General features: G+C 44.7%; 1 protein-coding gene across 8 annotated transcripts in view; it reads left to right on the forward strand.

Moving 5' to 3' along the window:
* SLC5A6 (solute carrier family 5 member 6) overlaps positions 1 to 21,800 on the forward strand; it is a 377,063-nt gene that overhangs the window by 76,188 nt on the left and 279,075 nt on the right. For all 8 annotated transcript variants that reach the window (XM_029596258.1, XM_029596266.1, XM_029596264.1 and 5 more), the window contains exons 4-6: positions 17,477 to 17,528; positions 19,876 to 19,943; positions 20,439 to 20,593. In XM_029596258.1, coding sequence (XP_029452118.1) covers positions 17,477 to 17,528; positions 19,876 to 19,943; positions 20,439 to 20,593 — 275 coding nt within the window. The remainder of the gene's footprint in view (positions 1 to 17,476; positions 17,529 to 19,875; positions 19,944 to 20,438; positions 20,594 to 21,800) is intronic.

The following is a 21,800-nucleotide window of genomic DNA, read 5'->3' on the forward strand; positions in this document are numbered from 1 at the left end:
TCCATGAGAATGTGGGTAAAACTATACCTGTCATGGAACAGTGCATGTACTTCACCCACAATTTCAGTCTTTTTACCCATGAAAGTAGCTATTTACACAGATAAATGGCTTTTGAAAACTGCTGTCTTAATTACAGATACAGGTTAAATTTATGTTCTCTGTTACATGCTTTAAACTGTTCATATCTTTTCTTCCTGCTACACCAGTCTGGACTAGTGGGAATATCTTGTTCCACAGCTGCCGGGAGACAGAGGCTACACCTTTTTTTCCCTTATGCCCTTCACTGATGGGAGGGTATGGACTTATGCAATTGCCAGTAGTCTCTGTCTCCAGCAGCTGCATACAACAGAGATCTTTAGGATAAAAGAAGAAGAAAAAAAATGAATCCAGTTCGCCCAGAGCTGAGGTTTGACCTCAGCCTGGTTGAGCAAAACTTGTTCCTGGGACAGCTGCTCCAAGAGAGTGATTTTTCCAGTGGAGCTTGGCCTCCCAGGGATTCCTGATAATAGGCATCCCAAGGTGTATCCCATAAGAACATAAGAGATGCCATATAGGGTCAGACCAAGGGTCCATCAAACCCAGAATCTTGTTTCCAACAGTGGCCAATCCAAGTCACAAATACCTGGCAAGTACCCAAACATTAGATAGATCACAAGCTACTACTGCTTATTAATTACTGTCAAAGCAGTTGACTGAGCGGAGATGGGTTCTGTGGGCTGTGTTCGCCTAATGGGACATGCTGGTCTTGCGTCTGAGGCAAACTAGGTGGTCTCTGGGAGTGCCGAACAGCAGTCATGTGGGGCTGTGAGTGGAGCCTATCCATTTGGCAGGCGTGAATGAGATAAGAGTCGGGGCCGTGAGCGCGGGGGGGTGTGTGTGTGGGTGGAGACATAAGGCAGAAGGTTTGCCTGAGGCGCTAATACCCTTGCACCAGCCATGCTCAGAGGCAACTCCCTGCTGGCTTTGGCAGGGGATTCATATGGTTGGGAAGTCTCCCAACTGTTTTCTACAGCTTGGAGGCTGTTTCCTTTGTCCTGCAGCCCAGGGGTATGCCGCCTTGTGGTGCTCACTTCTTCTGACTTGTGGTCCAGCTTCCAAGAGAAAGCCATGGACACATGGGAGTGGTCATCGCATATATCTTCACAGAAGGGTATGTGATCCTTTCTCTGCTTGGGCCAGATCCCTGGCTGAGGTGCTCCCTTTCGCCTGGTTTCCCCTAATTGTAAAGTACATTGTTTACCTGAGCTTCAGTCGCAGCTTGCTGTCCTGCCCAACATATATTGGTTTGGAGCTCTCAATGGAGGCGTAATCTTTCATGCCGTGGCATTCTGGTTTTTATCCCATCTGACCTTGGAGGTCAAATCTTGTACTTGTAGTTCAGCAGGTGGGATCTGCTGCAAACCCTGATGCTTCTTCTCCAGGCGGACAATTGGTTTCCATGCCCGCAGTTCCTTTTGGATATACTTTGGTCATTGCTCTGTATGCCCAATCTGTTTTGTTACTCTGTTGATAATGAACCACAGTTTTCTTTCAGTTGAGCTCTTGAGCCGCAGTTGATTTTCAGTTGTCTTGTCATAAAAAAACAAACAAACAAACAACTTTTGCAGTCTTGATCCAAGAACATTTTTCTCTCGTGCTTGGTAATATGTCCTTTTGCCTGTACCCAAGGTGCTAGTCAGAGTTTGCTGTTCAGAAGCTCTGACTGTACTAGTTTTTGGGCAGCTCAGTGGGCTTCTTGCCTAGCGCTCGCATTATGACCCTGTCTTCAGACATCTTGTTGCATTTTGGAGTTTGTCTCTGCTGTCATACCAGTCTCTTTGAGGTGAAAAACCCAACTCTTTTCCCTCCTAGAGCACGTGTAGGTTGGCTGCCTCACCGAAAAAGGAGGGAGGATATGGTGGTGATTCCGAATTAAGAATTTCCCCATTTTTCCTGTTTTTGGCAGCCTCTAGCTTGGGGGTGTGAGGACTACCATCCTGCTTGTCCTCTGAGAAAGCAGAGTTGTTTACCTGTAACAGATGCTCTCCAAGGACAGAAGAATGTCTGTCCTCATAAAACCCTCCCGCCACCTCTGAGAGCTGTTTTTTTCCATGTATTAGCTATATCATGTGAGGAAGTAAAAAAAAAAAAAAGCCCTGGTGATTCTCTCCACACATGGACTGAGGGACTCTACTTAGGAGGCAGGGTGATGACTACAGCTGCACATGCTCAGTAGAACATGCTGAAAGCTCTAGATTCTTTGAGACCAAAGTTCTGTGCCAGGCTCCATTGGACGATGTTACCCATGTGTGAGGACTGACATCCTACTGTCACTAGAGAACATCTGCTTTCTCCTAGGAAAAGCAGGATGGTAGTCCTCACACATGGGTGCCTTACTGAGCATGTGCAGCTGTAGTCATCACTCTCCCCCTAGTCAGAGTCCTTCAATCTCCCCCCCCCCCCCCCCCCCCCCCCCCCCCCCCCGGCGGAGCCATGAGTTTGCGAAACCTTGTTCTCACGGTATTCAGCTTTGCTTTCTTCTCGCAATTTTCTTTGTGTCCTCTCTTATTGCTCTGTCTGTTTTTTTTCCCCTGGTGATCCGTGTAGGTCGCTGAGCCTGGGGACACACCTGAGTTCTACCCAGGCTGGAGTTCCATGTTTCACCGATCAATTGTCATCGATGGATTTGGATGGTGGAGGGATTGAGGATCATGCCATTCTTGGGGTGGGGGGGGAGCTTATCCTCCCCACATTCCAAGGAACTAGTCTCCACGGGTGGAAGCCCTGGATGACATAGCCTCCCCTCCTGCTTGCCAGTCTTGGCAGTGCATTCTCCTTGGGAGAGAGGGTGAACAGGAGCCTGGGCTAGCAGCTTGCTACCGCACCTCAGTGCCATGCCCAGTAATGGTTGCTCGTGCACATCTGTGACCAGCACACCGTTCATTCAATGCATTGATGCCAGGATTGTGTCGGGGTTCAGGATTGACATTGGAGCACCATGGTCACCCTTGACGCCATCAAGGTGCCGGGATGCTCTCAATGTCATTGAGGTGTGTGACCGCCCTTTATACTCTAAGGGCTTGATGCACCAGTCATCAATGCCTTGGGCCTTGAGGTGGTGGAGCACACCAACCTGTAGCGTCAGGGACCATGTCTGCCATCGAGCGCCATGGTCACCCTTGACGCTGTCTAGGTGCAGGAATGCCCTCGATACCATCGAGGTGTGTAACTGCCAATGATGCCCTAGAGGTCTTCTATGCCATCAGCGTCAGTGGAAGTTGAATCTCGCTGCACTGGCTTGGCCATCAAGGTGGTAGAGTAGCAGCGCAAATCGACGTCCGCGATGCCATTGATGCCTCGAGGCCATGTGCCTTTGATACCTGGTGCCCTAGGTGCTGTGGCGCCATTGATAATGCGGTGCCCTCGATGCCACGGTGCCCTTGCAGCACTCAATGCAGCATGCCCATGGTACTATCAATGCCACTGTGCCCTCTGTGCCAGTGGTATTCTCGATGCCCGCAGGGACCTAGACACCCGTGGTGCCATCTGCCATTGATGCTCTTCATCCCATCAAGGTGCATGCATGGCTACCCTCAAGGCTGTAGATGTTCAAGTGGTGGCAGACCCTCGATGCTGTCAAGGTGCGTACCCTTGATGCCCACTAGGTCGTTGGTGGTGCGTGGCCTCGATGCCATTGCGATGTGGTGCTACCCTGATACTATTGATGCCCTCGAGGCCATCGAGTTGAGGGAACACTGTGGGGTCCTTGGGCCACCAGTGCCTCTTGTTACCACCTCCACCTTGTCGAGCACCACCGACCAGGCACTGGGTTCGCCATTGAGTATCCTGGTTGTCCCTGAGGCCATCAACCACCGGGGCTTTTGGAGGCCCCTGCGTGACCTTGCAGACCTTGGGTAGCAGAGGTATTTGATCTTGAATGGATCGATCGCAGGGGTCACCATCTACTCAAGGCCCCCTGGTACACTGGGGCATCCCAGCACAGTGGCCCCATGCCCTCGAGGCTCCTTGGTGGTGTCTTCTATGAGGCACTGAGGAGCTCTGTGCTGTGTTTTTTCACGGTCTATAGAAATTGGAACACTCTATAGAATGGCACTGCTCTGGCTGGCGCCAGCCCCGAGAACCAGTCGAGGGTAGCGCGCTCTCTCGGTCGCTCTAAGATGCAACAGGTCTATTCACGAGGGAGCCTGTCCAGTATTGCTCCTGGATGACCCTCCAGGGTTTCCACTGTCAGGAGCCACTTTGATACCTGCTGGACTCTGTGGGCGTCTTTTCTTAGGGACCACTATTGCCAGTCATTCTTGCCTGAGGGACCTTCTTCTGTGAGGAGAGTTCTAGTCCATCAAATAGGCGAGCATGCCTTTCACCCTTTAGCCATGTCCATGGCTGAGCGGGTTGGGGGCTGAATGACCCCGTCATAGAGGCTCTGCTCTTTGCTCGCGGTAGCATGCAAGCTATTCTTTTCCATTTTCGGGATCACCTTGTTTCAGGTAGAAGAGTCCTGGGTCATGCAGCGATTGTCCATTGCTGGACCACCTGCCTCCTTGGGGGGAAGTATATGCACTCATGGCTGGGGTAGTGATACCTCAGCCGAGTGCTTGGCAATCTGTTTCAAGATCGCCCTGGGCCAGCCCTGCTCCCTACGGGTTTCTGGGCCGGTAATGAAATCCTTTGCTACCGGGTTTTGCACATGCGACTCCCCAGCTTCCTGTTTCCTAGTGGAATTTTTTGGATTTCTCCCCTGAGGCATTTGCTCTTAGTTTCCACTTTCCTAGCAGGCTGAGAGCTCTATCTCAGTGGGTATCTCCCTGCTGGATTCGGCAGTCATTTCGCTTGGGGTTGATAGACAACCTGGCTACTTGCGCTAGCCCCGGCAGTCCACCAGTCTGCCTACTTGTGTTCTTCGCTTCCTCCGACTTCCGGTGGTTTGTCCAGGGGGGGGGGAGGGGAGGGGAGGCACTCGTGGTATATCTTCTGTAAAACTGCCAGGAAGGATACAGCATATTTTTCACCATGCTCTGGCCAACATTGCCTTTAACTTTTCTCATTTCTCTAAGTTGCCTAAAGGGCCATTCTGTGACAGGATAGATGAACTTGTTCTTGACAGGTACTCTTGGGTGAGCTTCAGACCGATCTCATCTCCCTGCTTGGGAGTTTTGGGCTACAGGTCTGCTTCAGGGATTGCCCATCATACCTGGAAATCCTTGCACTGCCCTTTATGGTCAGCTAGATCTGCTGCTTCGGCACACACTGTCTGTTCCAGGCCCTGCCGTGGCTTGCTACTTGTTTTCCAAGCATTGTTTTGGGTTTCTCTGCCGTTATGCTTACCAGCCTGGGCATCCTTTTGCAGAGACATTCGGTCCTTTGGATGTCAGTGGATTGCAGTTTCTTCTGATGGGCTCTCGGGCCACAGTTGTTTTTCGGTTGTTTTTATCATCGAAGGAAACTTGCGGTCTTTGTCTAAGAGTTTTTTCTCTTGTCTACATCTCTGGGTTCTTCCTATATCTAGGAAGTTCTATACCTACTATTGTCATGGTTTACTTTTCAGGAACCCTGCGTGTACTGTTTTCCGTGATGTGTAGTTTGCTTCTGTTTGCACTCGCATCGCTCCTCTGCCTTAGGCAGCCCTGCTGCGTATGAGGGTTTGTCTTTCTATGGCTTTTCTTTGTAGAACCCAACTCTTCTTCAGCCTGGGCCCCTGCTGGGTCGGCTGTTTCTCAGACAAAGGAGGGAGGTAGTGTTTCGGCAATGTGTGGATTCCCACTTTGACCTGCTCGGACAGCCTATAGCTAGGGATTCACCCATATATGAGGACTACCATCCTGCTTGTCCTAGGAGAAACCAAAGTTGCTTACCTGTAACAGGTGTTCTCCTAGGACAGCAGGATGTTAGTCCTTAGGAAACCCTCCTGCCTCCTGTGGGAGTTGGTTAACTATTTCATGGACTTAGGGACTCTGCCTAGGGGGCAGCGTGATGACTACAGCTGCACATACTCAGTAGGGCACTTTTGAGAGTTCTAGAATCTGAGATCAAAATTCCGTGCCAGGCTCCATCCGGTGATGTCACCCATGTGTGAGGACTAACAAGCATCCTGCTGTCCTAGGAGAACATCTGTTACAGGTAAGCAACTCTGCTTTCTCTTTCTTTTGCCTGATTCTTCTCTGTTGAATTAAAGCTTTTGTGGGAGAAAAGAGAGAGGCCCAGATTAAGCTGGAGCTCTGCTATGGAGGTAATGGGCTGCGGAGCTGAACGCAGAGGGAAAACAAGCAGGACTCTCCAATGTCCCCAGTGGTGATGCGCTGCTGGGGGGGAGGTGGGACGTAGTTTTGGCTGCGGGCAGTGGCACCACAACGTTGCTAGTTCCCAGGGCAGGGTTTAGAGCATTTTCACTTAAAAAAAAAAAAACAAACAAAAAAACAACCCAAAAAAAAGGGGAGAATGATGCAGGGCTGCAGGTAATCTACCTCTGGCAGCAAATGACTCCCCAGCTTCTTTGGCTCCTTTTGCCCAGCTTACAACAAAGACCTGGAGCTGCTTCACCACATAATTCAGGAACCCCCCCCCCCCCTCCGCCAGACAGCGTGGAGTATGGGGAAGCCTGCCAGTACAGACTCCGGAAGGGGCTGAAGCAGGAACACAGCAGCTCCTGCAAAGCCTAAGCCCTACTCCTTTCTAGCTCAGACAGCAACAGTCCCTCCCCCTTGGAGTGGCTCATGGATCTGCCAGGTGCTCAGGGGGTTTCACCTGAATTCGGGCTAGTCATGCATTAGGTCTTTCAGGCCTAATGCATGACTTTCAGGGAGCAGAGGGGCCATGGGGACCCTAGGGGATCCTGGGGACACAGGGAGCCGGTGTGTAAGCAGCCACAATAATTACTGAGTGTAACAATTCCAGAGTGTACGCTTGAAGAAAGGTTTAAAGAGAATAATTAGAAGCTGATACTGGAGAAGATTAGAAGTGTTGTTTCCCATTTGAGGGTGATGTAAAAATAAAAATTAACTTTTACAGTGTGACTTGGGAGGTGGTTGGAGGTAGGGTACATTTTTACCTCAGTAGCACCTTTGTCGTAAGACTTGGGGTCTGCCACTTAAGGTTTGTACAAAGACCACAATTTTCTCCATTTATCTCGGTCTGAATTCAACTTTATTAAGCACACACATAAGAACTGTTTACAGTCATGGAACTGAAAAGCCCCACTCAGGAGACCTCTTGACTTGTGATGGTTTCTCTTTTATAAAGAAATTGACCACCAAGTGAATTCCCTTACCCTTCAGTGTCCAGTCTCTGAAACAGCAAATAGCAGAAGAGTTTGATCCAAGCTGACTCTATAGGAAAGTTTTTATGTCGCTTTTCACTCTTAGGGAATTCTGCACTCTTTTAAAATTCTACCAAATTCTGCATGCAGTATTTATCAAAATACAATATAATCACTGTGCTTGAGTAGTAATTCAACTTCTAAAAGTTAAAAGGTTCTTACTCAAAGATGCAAAACGTTTTAAGGTTTTGTTCTGCAGAATTCTCCCAGGGATACAGTAATGCTGCACAGTATTTAGAGCTTCCTTCTTACTGGGTTTATGCTTGTGGCAATACAGCGGTGTCTGTGGTTCTAGCTACAAATGTTTTAACAGTTAAAAAGTTGTGCTACCTTCAACTTTTCTTGGGCTCTATTGACCCAATGAAAATCCCTGAAATCCAGAAGCCCTGAGCATAAAGCAGTAGACCACATCCCATCTCACTCCCTTTCAAACACTGTCTCCCCCTTACATCATCCCCTCCAGCAATCTCTCTTCCCCAGCTTGTCCCTCCCAATACTCTCCTCAGCTGCCCCCCCCCCTCCATTAACCTCACCCCCCTAGTCTCTCACAGCCGGGGTCGCTGGTGGCAGTTTTCAGCTGCCACCAGCGACCCCGGCACAGCTCTTGAGTGACACACAGTACCTGAACTCTCTCTTGCTGTTCCTGGAAAATCACCAGAACAGAGCGGGAGTTCAGGCTCCCCACTTCTCACACTGGCTCCTCCTCCTCTCATGGGCTCCCAAATCTGGTTGTTCCTTCTTTCACTGGGTCATGGAGCAGGTAAATTCTGCATTGGGCAGTTGCACTGGAATTGCTGATTTTCATTTCATTAATGCAGTGGCTGCCTGCTACTGCCTGCTTGACTTTTTACTTCTTTTCCCTAAACTGATCGAATGTCTTTATGGAAGGAACTTCAGACAAATTTTTGGGACAGAGTCCTTGAACAGATTTAAATGGTGTGATCCACTGTTTCTCAGAATCTCTCCTTATCTATTAGCTTGCTTCTACCCCTTAAAACAGGAGTTTATGTACATACTCAAAAATCCTTATCTTTAGAGGTCAGTTGGCCTATAAGTTGTCATGCTGTCTCTGTATGTCTGGGCGTCCCTTTGTCCTGTTGCTTTATCTTCAAGCCTGGTGCCATTCTGTCTTCTGCCTGTACTCTGAAAATCTTATGCCAAGCATTTTTATGTAAAACTCGTAATCTGTTTGTATGGCTACAAGTCCATTATTCAGAGTTGTATAGGCTACATCATTACAGAATGAGAAGGGTAAGTAGGGGTTGTGGTTTTCTGTACTATTTTTTTCTTTCATTATACCTTATTCCGGGTTTTTCCTTGCTTCTCTTCTGTATTGTGCTTCTTCTCTGTCAGTGATTACATTTTCTTTAAATGTGATATTTTTTTTTTTTTTTTTTTTGCTGTCATTGTGCTTTTTGCTTTTTCAAGTTCTATGTGATACTATAATTGAAATGCAAATAAATAAAAAGAAAAAAAAGAAGAGGATAGGAAGTCCAGGAGAAAGACTAAGGAGAGTATAAAAATGTAAAAGTTACAGACCAAGCAGGCCAGAATAAATATACCGTACATACATAGTAATGATGGCAGAAAAACACCAAATGGGCCATCTAGTCCTCCCAGCAACTTCCTTAGGGTAGTAACTGACACTCTGTGCAGGTTACCCCCAAGCCTTATGTTAAGGGTAATGATGTTTACATTCAAGGGCAAGCAACTGTCAAGCCCATAACAAAATTACTGCCAACAGCATTTTTACAGGGTGAGCAGCCTTCTTGATAATTCAGACAGATAAAACCTACTTGAAATAAATAAAATAAAGCTGGCTGGAGAACATAGGTGAAAGAGGAGAAGGCTGAAAAGAGTGACAGCTGAAGAGATTCAGAGGACTTTTAGTCACTTCTGCTCCTGGGAAAACTGGTCTTAGGAGACTGTCCTTGGGAGGATGGAGAGTGGTGGCCAATGTGAAATGCTGGGAAATGGATGTAACAGGGGAGGGGAGCTGGGTTGCCTATAGCCGAGGCCACAGACAGCAGCTGGATATTGCAGGTGGAGGGCAGGGACCCACTACAGGTTTAGTATTCCTTTCTGTGTACGCATATAAGAACTATGCTCAGTGAGCCATCTTTTCTGCCTCTGCCATGATGTTAATGAGTATTTCCTAGCCTGTAGCCAAATGTACTCAGGTCCAATGGGTATTGTGCTCTCCTGATAGCAGATGGGAGACAAGAGTCAGATTTCAAAGCGGACGTCACTCTACATATACCCGAGCAGGTAGCTTAGCTCTCCAGTATTTCTCAGTCTCCTAAGCAGATGTGGACATTATTCCACATAGAATAGTGTTAGCAATTACAAATTACAACAAAGAAGACATTTATCTTAAGAAGATGAGCCCTGCTCTCCTGTGGTGATACCTAAGGGTCCCTCCCCCAGTCGAGAATTCCTGATGTGATTTCCGAGATCCCTCGGAGTTAAGCCTTGGTCCGGCAGCCGGCTCCCGGCGTGGACTTAGCCCCCAGTGTGGCTGAAAGGCAGCAGTGAAGGTAATTTCCTCTCCCCTGCAGCTGGAGACTGCCCGGCATGCAACCGATAAACGCCAAAACCAGGTAAGGTTAGAAACCTTCACTTTTAAGTCTCCGGTCTCCGAGGCTCAAATAGCCGCACAGATTGTTCCTTCTGACGAATGTTAAAATCGGGTTGAGCAGCTCAGCTTTGAGCTAGGCCCCGGTCCTGTGCGAGTGTCCACACACTTAGAGACCCTCCGGGACCCTCTGTAGAAATAAACAAACAAAAAAAAAAGTGTACCTACATATATTTATATTTTCTGACCTCCCCAACCTCCCCAGAATGAACAGTCAGAAAATATATAAATACATATAAATATATGTAGGTACACTTTTTTTTTTTGTTTCTACAGATAAATACAGAGAGAAAGCTACTGTTTTATTCTCTCCTGCATTTACTTTTTATCCAGAACCCCCACCTCCAGCTCTCCTAAAATAAGCTACGCACAAAGAAAGCACAAGACTGTCCCAGAGAAGGAATGAGAGACGGTATGTTCAGGTTTAAAACCAGGAAACAAAGAATGTAAAAGAGAAAGCACAATTCTGATTTTTAGATGCAGATATAGTGGTTCTTGTATACAAATACCCATATCCAAAAGGAATCAAAGTGCAAAGAAATACATGTAGAAAAATAAAGTATTCTGACTCAAAATATAGTAAGTAAAAGATTAAATACTTTCTCATGGAATCATTCATGTGATCATGTCCATTTCTTATCCACCCTCCCATCCCACACTTAGCACAAACTCCCACTCTGGTGAAGCAATTGCTATAAGTAACTTCCTCTTACCTCCTCTCCCCATCACATACTCTATTGTTTTCCAGTGTCTATGGGCAGGATGCAGCTTCCTTGGTAGCTTCTTCCATGTTTCTTCCTGGACCAGCCACTAGATATCACCATAAAGCAATTCCTCAATGCTGCCTTTCCCTGTGAGTACATTCTGTTCAAGAAGCAATTGAATAGTTAGCTGAGTACCCCTAGATGAGGGTCACATAGCAGTGACAGCCCAGGTTGTCTGCCAGTGTTGGATCCCCCACTTAAAAGGACATAAGGGGTCACAGGAGAGCGTGAGCACACCTTACTGGCCCCACAGATATCCCTCCGGTGAGCGTCCTGTTTCAGAAGGTGAGGATGGTGGGCAACACAGAGGAGTGAGAGGCAGAAAAGAGAAGGTGACGCCGCAGGAAAGGACTGTGCGAGGACAGCCATAGACAAATGAGGAAAGAGAAGATGAGGGGGAAGAAGGAAGGTGTGATGATAGAGAGAAGAGGTTGGGGCAATGGCGAGAGATGTGTAAAGGAAGCGAGGTAGGTTAAAGGAGCAAAAAAGATGAGTGGGAAGAGTTCTCATTCATCCTTTTTGACCCAGCAGTTTCCTCCTGCTCCTTTGTCCTTCCAGCCCATTTGGAACCAGAGCTGGGTTTGGCATCATGGGCCTTCATTCACAACAACCCTGGGATTCTTTCTTCCTGTTTTACATTTCCCTCCCCAGCATATTTAATATGCTGGTGGCCCTGTGATGGGGCCTTGCATCAGCGCTCCTACCGGAGTCTCGTGCTCTTGGGCCCCGAATCCGGCCATCAGCTGTCCTTGAGTGAAAGACTAATTCAAACGTCCCCAGCCCCAATCATCCCAGGGGAGCGCAAGCCCCAGTTGGATTGAACAGGGGACCTTGTGCACAGTAGTGCAAAGCATGTGCCTCTGAGCCTTCCTCTGCTACCTAAAATCAGGAATACAAACTTTGGACTGTTTAAAAGAAAATCCAGCCCATTTCTTTAATTTTGTAATACTTTTTATCATATAAACTTGAAAATGATACTAAGAAGATCTTGTACATGAGCATGTGAGACAACATTGTTCCCTTCTCGAGATACAGAGCAGGGAGATTGCATGTTCACCCTCCCAGTCCTTTATTATTATTATTATTATTATTTTTTTTTTTTTTACCACGCAGGAGTTTATTTTTACCATTTAACCGGAAATAATTGAAAAGTCACATGCAGGAGATCTGAAGGTCCCAAGTGTTAGTTACACAGTGATGCAGTATTACTATCAGCACAGAGTCTAGAGATGGGAACATGAGGGGAGCAGAGTAGAATACTGTGAAGAGAAATTCCACTCTCCACATTTCTAAATCTTGGGAATTTTGCATTTCTGCTAGAAAAGCTGTAACTTTGATTTGCACTTTGGTAATTTAAGCCTCACATGAGTTTCATGAATATGGGCCTCCAAGGCCCTGAGATGGGATTAATATAACATTTCTCCAAGGCCTCCCGGCTCTCTGGGAGTTTGTGCTCTATGTGGAGTACGGTTTCTTAGGCATTACTATATGGGGATAACTCAGTTAAGACAAATTGATCAGCCTGAGTCTGAAATATCAAGGTTTTATAGTGATGAAACTTGGTAGTGGACCCAAATGATTTGAGCTGGTGAAAAAAAGGGACAGTTAAGTAACCTGTGCAGGTGCAGGCCCTATGGGTATTTCTATATCTGTGTAGTTTCCTGTCCATTTTCAGAGAAACTACCTGGATAGTTTTCTCTTTGAAAATTTCTTTAATAGTATCCTGAACTTTGCCACCTGCTATTTCTGTGGACAGAGGACTGGGAGCAAAACTATGCCTGCACATTGCAGAATATAATGGTACACCTATTTTTAATTGGCTAAAAGCATACCTTTTGTGAAAGTACGCACATGTATGTTTAGCTGCCTTGCGGGACTAGCATTTCACCTTGAGGGATCCTGCCAGCTAACTTGATGGTTACCCGGCTAGATTCCTTTGCAGATGTCCAGCATTTATTTGGCCAGTTAGCCAGTAGCTCGCAATGATTTTGAGATAAGGACTGTGCCAGGGAGTGCAACACAGAGTCCTATAAAAGTGCTAAATGCTGAGCAAGAGGTGCTAGGCCTGAGGCAGAGCCATAGTCACTAAATACAGGGACTCTGGGAAGCAGCGGCAGGAATGCTGAGGTGAGGAGACCTGACCTGGGAGAGGTGCAGTTACTAGCTGTTTCCAGGAGTGGACACTAGCTGGGTGCTATGTCACAGGCAGCATGAGAACATTTACGTTTATTTCCTGTGCTGTGCCATCACTTTTTTTTTTCCTGCAGATTATTAAGTCCCGTCATCTAAGTGACCAGAAAATTAATCCAGATGTAGTCAATCCTTGCATATGTCTGCCCTTTCCTGGTCTTCTGAACTTCTGCACTTTCAAAGAATCATTAACCTGAAAAGATCAGGCCAAACACTAGTGTCCTATTAGCCAAGGAATGTTGTAAGGTATTGCTGCTAGAAGCATGGTTTATTCTAGAAACAATAAAGGGAAGGTATATTGCACTGAAAGTCCCCAAAAAATGGATATAAATCTCATGAAAACTTTCAGAACAATTTAATAAAGATGTCATAGTCCATGAGATCACATTTGCCCTGAAGGCAGAGAATATAGAAAAACAGCACCCAACATGAGCCATATTTTGCAAATGCTATTTCAAGAGGAGGGGGGCAGCCATCTACAAACAAATGAAATACAAAAAAAGTATTTGAATAACTCATAGCAAGGGACCCCAAAAAAAATGACATCAATACATTAGAGAAATGAAGGAACTTAAAAGTAACTGAGCAGTGAGAAGAGAAGCCTTCAGGGAGATACCGGATAAAGGAAAGGGATTTAAATCTTCAAAAATGGCACCCCCAAGTCACATGATCACAGGTGCCAATGAAAAAACAGGAGAAACGAACCAATTAGAAAAGCGCACTAGAATGAACCGAATAATGTATATAAGCCTTAATGCAAAGCAGAGAGAGAGGAAACTCAAAATCTATATTTAAAGAAAAAGAATCAAAAGCTAATCAGTGAACTAACGGAGATTAGAAGCATAAGACCAGTCTGTCTCCTGGTTAAATCCTTGGGGATGCAGATGGTCAAGGGTGAAAATCCATCGCTGCATCACAGTAAGTGCAGGGAGAAATTTGCCCAACTATTTCGGGGTGAGCAGCACTTGGATTGTAGATGTCTGTTCCTCTCCCCAAACAACGTTTGTGAAATTCAATCTCCAGAATGTTGACTTGTGGAACTTGTCATCTAATCAACGGTTGAATTTGTTATTATTTCAGTTTGAGATCTATCCTTTCATTGCCTTTCTTTGATTATTGTTATCCTGTTTCCCCTTAATCCCTGTTATAATGTATTTTCCTCGCCTTTTGTTAAAATGTGAACCGGCATGATGTTTCTTACTAATGCCGGTATATAAAAACTGTTAATAAATATCCAGGGCTGTGCTGTTTTTCCTATATGAATTAAAAGCAACTTGTCATCATCCATGAGATCACATTTCTCATGAAAGCATCTTTATTAATTGTCCTGAACATTTTTTTTCACAAGATTTGTATCCATTATTTGGGACTTTCTGTGCGCTATACCTTCCCTAATCGGGAGGGTAATTTTTATTTATTATTTTATTTTTAATAAGTTTTACAAACACAAGAATCACCTTCTACCAGAAAAAGGAGAGAAACATCAAAATCACAACAAAGGAAAAAACAAAGCAAATACTAATATTAAGGTGACTATATCACTGATATAAATATCTCTTAAATATTAAGAAACAGAAGAAAAACCAAGAGGATAAAGAGCAAAATAATAAAAAAAAAAAAAAAGGAAAACAAAAAGCAGATCCCAAAAGATTGCCCATCCACATTAATCTAACCAGCTGAATCTACCAACGAGAGTTCTTTAGGCATGAGAATCCAGGAACATCCTTAATTGTGAGGGTTTGGAAAAAAAAAACATAATTAGAATTTAGATATTTCACTAAACACTTGCATGGTTTTCTCAAATCAAATTTAGCCCCGTGTGACAAAACTTCAGATCTCATTGAAAGAAATTTCTTTCTGCGCTCTTGAGTTATTCTTGTAATATCTGGATATATCCACATTTTCTGCAATCGATTACAGAGGAAGAGCCTAAGCACAGAATTTCTGAGATAAACACAAATGAAACCAACAGAGTTCCTCTCGTAGGAATCACAGTCTCCAGAGACACTTCAAGAATATCCGTCAGATTTAAAGAAGAGTCTGACACTTGATTTACAGATGTCCCATCTTCATTTTGAGGCAAGTAAAAAATTTTTGAAATAGGCATAGCATCTAATGTCATTTTAAAAATCCGGGACAAATAAGTCAGTTAGAGCATTTTAATTTTTGGAAAATTAAGGATCCTCAAGTTCAAGAATCTCAATGAATTTTCAGCATTTTCCAGCCTTTTAGAATATACCAGATCAGATTGAACCAGTTTGTGCTGGACATTCTCCACTGTAGAGACCAGAGTTTCCAATTCCTGAAACTTTGTAGCGCGAATAGCAACCAAACTTTCAATTGCAAGGACACGATGACTAGTGTCAAGAGAAACATTAGTTAAATAGAAATAGCAGTTTCCAAAGTAACTAGAGCATTCCACGTAGCATCCAAAGTTTTCACCGCGGGCTTAATCAAGGGTGATCTAGGTATTGGACATACCTTGGTATCCTCATTGCCTGCTCTCATAGGGGTGATAATTCCTTCTTCCATTTTGGGAGTTGTAACAGGAACAGAGCCTGTAGAATCGTCCATCCTCAGAGGCTCAGATGGAAACTGAGCTATTACATTTTAAGTCTTCAGGACTAATTTATAGAAACATAGAAATGACGGCAGAAGAAGACCAAACGGCCCATCCAGTCTGCCCAGCAAGCTTTCACACTTTTTTTTTTCCCCTCATACTTATCTGTTACTCTTGGCCCTTAGTAACCTTTTGGTTCTATTTCCCTTCCACCCCCACCATTAATGTAGAGAGCAGTACTGGAAATCCATCTAAGTGAGGCATTCAAACACTGCACGGAGCGGCAGTAGCCACAGCGGCATTCAAACACTGCACTGAGCCGCAGTAGCCACGGAGGCATTCAAACACTGCACGGAGCGGCAGTAGCCACAGAGGCATTCACGGAGCGGGATGCCAGTGGCCAGTAGTTGGTGTTCCACCTTCACGGAGCGGAAGGATAGAGGGCTGCTATTTCCAAAAAAAACAAAACAAAAAAATAAAAACAGGGGTGGGTAAGAGTATGGGGCAAGGGGGTGGCCTGCTTGTTACAGCGGTTGCTACCCCTAATTGAGCTGGATGTCACTTGGATGCAGATACAGAGCTGCTCTCTAAATTGGGTGGAGGGGAATTAGGGCTGGAGGGTACTGGAAGCCAATAGTAACAGGTGGGAGAGAGAAAAAGGGAAAAAATGGATAAAGTGCGTAGCTTGCTGGGCAGACTTGATGGGCCGTTTGGTCTTCTTCTGCCGTCATTTCTATGTTTCTATGTTTCTATGAAGTATCAGGCTTAATTGATTCGGGGTAGTAACCGCCGTAACAAGCAAGCTACACCCATGCTTATTTGTTTACCCAGAGTATGTAATTCAGTCCTTGTTGTTGTCTGATTATAAACCCTCTTTTCTTTATTACCCCCTGTCGTTGAAGCAGAGAGTTACGCTGGATATGCATTGAAAGTGAAGTATCAGGCTTATTTGGTTTGGGGTAGTAACCGCCATAACAGCAAGCTACTCCCCGCTTTTTTGTGAATGCAAAATTCCTCCTGAGAATTGTTTTCTCTGCTCTCCTTCGAGATGGAGCAATTGATCTGCTTCACTGTCTGGAAGAGCAGTATATGGAGGGGAGGGTGTTGTCTGTGCACTGGGGCTGAGTGAAACAACTTTGACCAGCGGAGCAAACGCTCGCTCCGCATCAGAATCAGAAGCGGCCCACATAAATCCGGTGGAGTAAGCGGTAGAGCTGCGAAGAAACTCTTAATCTGTGGCTGCTGTTACTCCATTGAGGGAGAAGAAGAAATATTCTCCCTCAGTTTTGCCAAAATTAGCAAGGAAACAAACCGGAGAGAGTTCTGTCAGCATGTGTCTTAGGGAGCGGCCATCTTGGTTCATCGGGATGGTAATTTTGTAACATCACAAGTAACTTGTACGGTAGCTATGCTCATAAGTCACACAAATTTCCAAGGCAATCTTTGTTCTATTTGCTCTGAAAATTCTACAAAAGTGCGCACACAAACTCACCTGCACAAAGTTTTATACCTGCTCCTTGCAAAAAATTTACTTGTGCTTGTGAATTTCCACACACAGGAGGTAATTTTCAAAGTAGCTACGTAGCAATTTTCAAAAGCCATTTTTGTGCTTAAAGTAAATTGTACATGTAAAACCCAGTTTTAAGCACATATTTTCTTTTGAAAATTACCCCCTTACTTTAAAATCAAGCATGTGCATTGAAATCCAAACTCTGCTTCTCTTTTTTTGTTTTTCTTGTGAATAAAGGTTTGAATAAAATCAGGCGATATGTGTAAAGCTGTGTTTCTAGGCATAAATGGCTTTGAAAATTCACCCCTGCATTACCTGCTCATAACTGATCTCTTGAACCTGCACAGATGTTGTGCAGACCAGAGGTTGGGGGTGTGGGGTGGCTGCTCCAGCAGCTGTGAAGAGTTTGGTGGCAGAGAGGCAGAGGGTTGCGTGTCTTATTATAATGCGTGATTATTATAATGTGTGATTATTATAATGTGTCTCTCATTTCTCCCTGTGGCAGGTCATCTACATGGGTGTGGTGCTCTACGCCCCTGCACTGGCTCTCAATGCAGGTAAAAGAATTCAGAGTTCCTGAGTTTTCTTGCACTGGGCTGTTAAGGTTTTCTCATTCGTCTGGAAGGTTCCTTTATTTAGAAGCTTGCGCTCACTGTTCTCAAAGCACTGATATTTGCCAAATTGTGCAAACAATATTTCGATGGTCGATATTTCCATCCATGTTGTAGTGCCTTATTTTGACATCATGTATTTAGTATTGTGAACTTGCTATATTACTACTATTACTTATTTTTGAAGCACTACTAGACTTATGCAGCGTTGTACAGATATATAAAATACAGACACTACTCCAGTTAAGTCAAGACAAATACGCAGGACAAACGAGTCTGTAGGAAATGTATTTATTATAGAAAAATGTTTAGGATTTAAAAGCAGCTTCAAAAAGTGAATTTTTAAACTAGACTTGAATGTGCTCAGTGAGAGAGCATGATGCACCAAGTCAGGAAGTCTAATCCTTGTATATGGGTCAGCAAGGTGGAAAGTGCGGAGTTGGTAGTGGAGGAAAAGGGCACAGACAAGATCCTGATATAGAGTTCATTAGGAGGAATATAGGGAGCAAGAAAAGAAGATAGCTAGTGAGAAGCTACAGAGTGAATGCATTTGTAGGAGAAGCTTGCATGCAGAAGTGGAAGGGAGGCCAGTGTAATGACTTGAAAAGAGGGGTTAAGTGTTCATAGCGACATAAGAGCAAGAGGTATGCCATACTGGGTTAGACCAAGGATCCATCAAGCCCAATATCCGGTCTCCAGCAGTGGCCAGTCCAAGTCACAAGTACCTGGCAAGTACCCAAACATTAAATAGATCCCATGCTAGTAATGCTGGCAACAAGCAGTGGCTATTCCCTTTTAATTAATCAGTTTATTGACTTCTCCTTTAGGAACTTATTCAAACCTTTTTTAAATAGCAACACTAGCTGCCTTAATTACATCCTCTGGCAATGAATTCCACAGCTTAATTGTGCATTGAGTGAAAAATAATTTTCTCCAGTTTGTTTTAAGTGTGCTACTTGCTAACTTCATGGAGTGCCCCCTAGCCCTTATAGTATCCAAAAGAGTAAATAACCATTTCACATTTACCCATTCAGGTCCTTTCATGATTTTGTAGACCTCTATCGTATCCTCTCAGCCGCTTCTTCTCTAAGCTGAACAGCTTTAATCTTTTTAGCCTTTCCTCATAGGGGTAAGCCATTCCATTTTCTTTATCATTTTGGTCGCCCTTCTCTGTACCTTCTCCAGTACAACTATATATCTTTTTTGAGATGCAGTGACCAGAATTGCTCACAGTTTTCAAGGTGTGGTTTAACCACTGAGCAATAGAGGCATTATGATATCCTCCGTTTTATTTGCCATTCCCTTACTAATAATTCCTAACATTCTGTTTGCTCTTTTGACTGCCACAGCACACTGAGCTGACTATTTCAATGTAATATTGACCACGATGCCCAGATCTTTTTCCTTGGTAGGTTCCATTTTAGTAATTACTAACATTGTGTAGGTACAGCATGGGTTATTTTTCCCCATATGCATTATCTTGCACTTGTTCACATTATATTTTATCTGCCATATGGACACTCAATCTTCCAGTCTCACAAGGTGGTCCTGCAATTTATCACAATCCACTTGTAATTTAACTATTCTGAATAATTTTGTATTATCTGTAAATTTGATCACTTAACTCATCGTACCCCTTTCCAGATCGTTTATAAATATATTAAAAAAACACCGATCCCTGAGGCACTCCCCTGTTTACCTTTTTCCACTGTGAAAACAGACCATTTAATCCTAATCTTTGTTTCCTGTCTTTTAAAGAGTTTGCAAGCCACAAAAGGACATCTTCTATGCCATGGCTTTTTAGTTTTTCTTAGAAGCCTCTCATGAGAAACTTTGTCAGACACCTTCTGAAAATCCAAATACACCACATCTATCAGTTCACCTTTATCTACATGTTTATTCACCCCTTCAAAAAAATATAGGAGATTTGAGGCAAGACTTACCTTGGATAAATCCTTGCTGGCTGTTTCCCATTAAATCACTGAAGGAAGTTAAGTCCTGCACCTGAATTTTGAATAGATCGCAGTGGAGAAAGATGGTTATGTGGAAGGCCCACAAAGGGCAAGTTGCAGTAGTCTTAAGTGGGAGATAAGAGAGTGGATGAGGGTTTTTGGTAGCGTGCTGAGAAAGGAAGGGATGGGGGTGGCAGGAATGCTGTATGTTTGGATAGTGTGTTGCCATGGGGAAGTAGTCATTGAGTATATTTCTATAGCAATACAACATGCTGTAGGTCATAAATAGTGACTTACCTTGAAAAGGTTTAGCCTGATTTTGTGTTTTGCTTTACTTGCAGTTACTGGGTTTGATCTCTGGGGGGCAGTGTTAACCATGGGTCTGGTCTGCACACTCTATACCACCCTGGTAAGTGATCAGCGCAGCATATGCACCCTAATTCTATTAAGAGAAGTGTAAAAGCAGACTGGCAGCAACTTTTGGTTAGTGTAAACCTTCAATTTAATTCTTCTTATTCTGAAATAATGCAACATATTAGCCTTTATGATATTGCTGTAGAGCACCATTTTACCTATCTGCTAGTTATACCTGACGACATGGGCGTGATTGCCAGGATAGCTGCAGCAGATAATCATCATACCGGTAATACAGATAATCAGTATGCTCTGTGATTTGATGATATTTAGAGCAGATGAAGCACATGGGGGTGGGGGTGGGGGGGGGCGGAGCGGTCATAAAACCACTACAAATTCCTTGAGTTAAAAAATGTGCATTTCTTAATGCTAATTTCTTTTACACGTCACCAGATCCAGGTGTTTTTTTGACAGCAGAAGACTCAGGATGTGGATTTGGGGATGAGGTCTGAGTGTGGCTTCTGAATTGTGATCTCTCTCATCCTTTTAGGGGGGGCTGAAAGCTGTGATATGGACGGATGTCTTCCAGACCTTTATCATGTTTGCAGGACAATTGGCTGTCATCATTGTCGGTGCAGTGAAAGTGGGTGGCATGGGGGAGGTCTGGCGCATTGCCTCAGAAAACGGAAAGATCTCTGGAATAAAGTGAGTGAAAAAGTACAGTGTGGATTGCAGCAGTTTACAGAGAATGTATATTGCAGTACTGCTCTTCTCCGAGGGCAAGCAGGATGACAGTCCTCATACATGGGTAATATCATCGGATAGAGCCCAGCACAAAAAAACGTATGTCAAAGTTTCTAGAACTTTGTCTGAGACTCTCTGAGCATGCTTGGCATTCATTATACCATGCATCCACGTGGGATTCCCTCACTCAGTCTTTTTTTTTTTTTTTTCTTTCATGGAGCCTTGTGTGTCATTGCAAGATTGAGTCTCTCTCTCTTTTTTTTATAACTTCTTAAAAAGTTGTCTTTTCATGTTTTTTTCAGTGATTGACACGGGGTCCCCTTATTGTCTTAGCCAGGTTTTTTGGCGTTTTGGGTAAGATTATTTTCATTTCCCCCTGCCGCCATCAAGTTTGATTTTGTGTCCTGATATTTCAAGACAACATGTCCGCATCTGGGTTTAAGCTGTCCCCTGGTGCTCGAGGACTATTTTGATCACAGACCCCAATAGATGATGTATGAGTAGTGTGTTGCCTGGGGTCATCGCACGATGTCTGCGATTGCAGCAAGTGCACCCAGATGACCCCTAAAGAGCGAAAAATGGAGAAACATTTCAGGCCAGAGAAGACTGGTTCATTGGAGGCATCAGCATTGAGGAGCCACAGAGCCACACTAGTCGACATCGAGCCATCGACATCAGCGGGATCGTCAGTTCTGTCTGTATTGGTGGCTGCTAGGGACACTGGAGAAAGACCAGCATCTGGCTTCCCCTGGTTAAAAATGTTGGGTTCCTAGTCTTTGGCCTCAGCACTGGGGAAGGACAGGTCCTAGCTTCGAGGGAAGCTGAAGAAGCATCTCCATTGGTCCCCGTTGATGCACATTGCTGGGCATGGGGATGCACCAGCTTGTGATGCCCCCGAAGTTGTCCCTTCATTGATACCTGGGGTTTGCGATGGTTTCCATTGGTTCCATTGCCCGCCATTGATACTTCTCTCTGTTTTGAAGAAGATATGGTTATGCCTCCTGGGTCCCAGTCGGTCTTGGCATTGGCAGTCTTCGAGGAGGGGCTGTGGAAAAGGTGGCGTGAAGATTGTGTGTCTGGGCACTGACAGCACTAGGACTGGCACCGTCCATCCTTGAGCCACTGTTAGAATCCCTGTACGCGCTCATTGGAGTGTTACAAATGCAAC

The sequence above is a fragment of the Rhinatrema bivittatum genome, chromosome 3 (genome assembly GCF_901001135.1).
Source record: "Rhinatrema bivittatum chromosome 3, aRhiBiv1.1, whole genome shotgun sequence".
NCBI lineage: Eukaryota > Metazoa > Chordata > Amphibia > Gymnophiona > Rhinatrematidae > Rhinatrema > Rhinatrema bivittatum.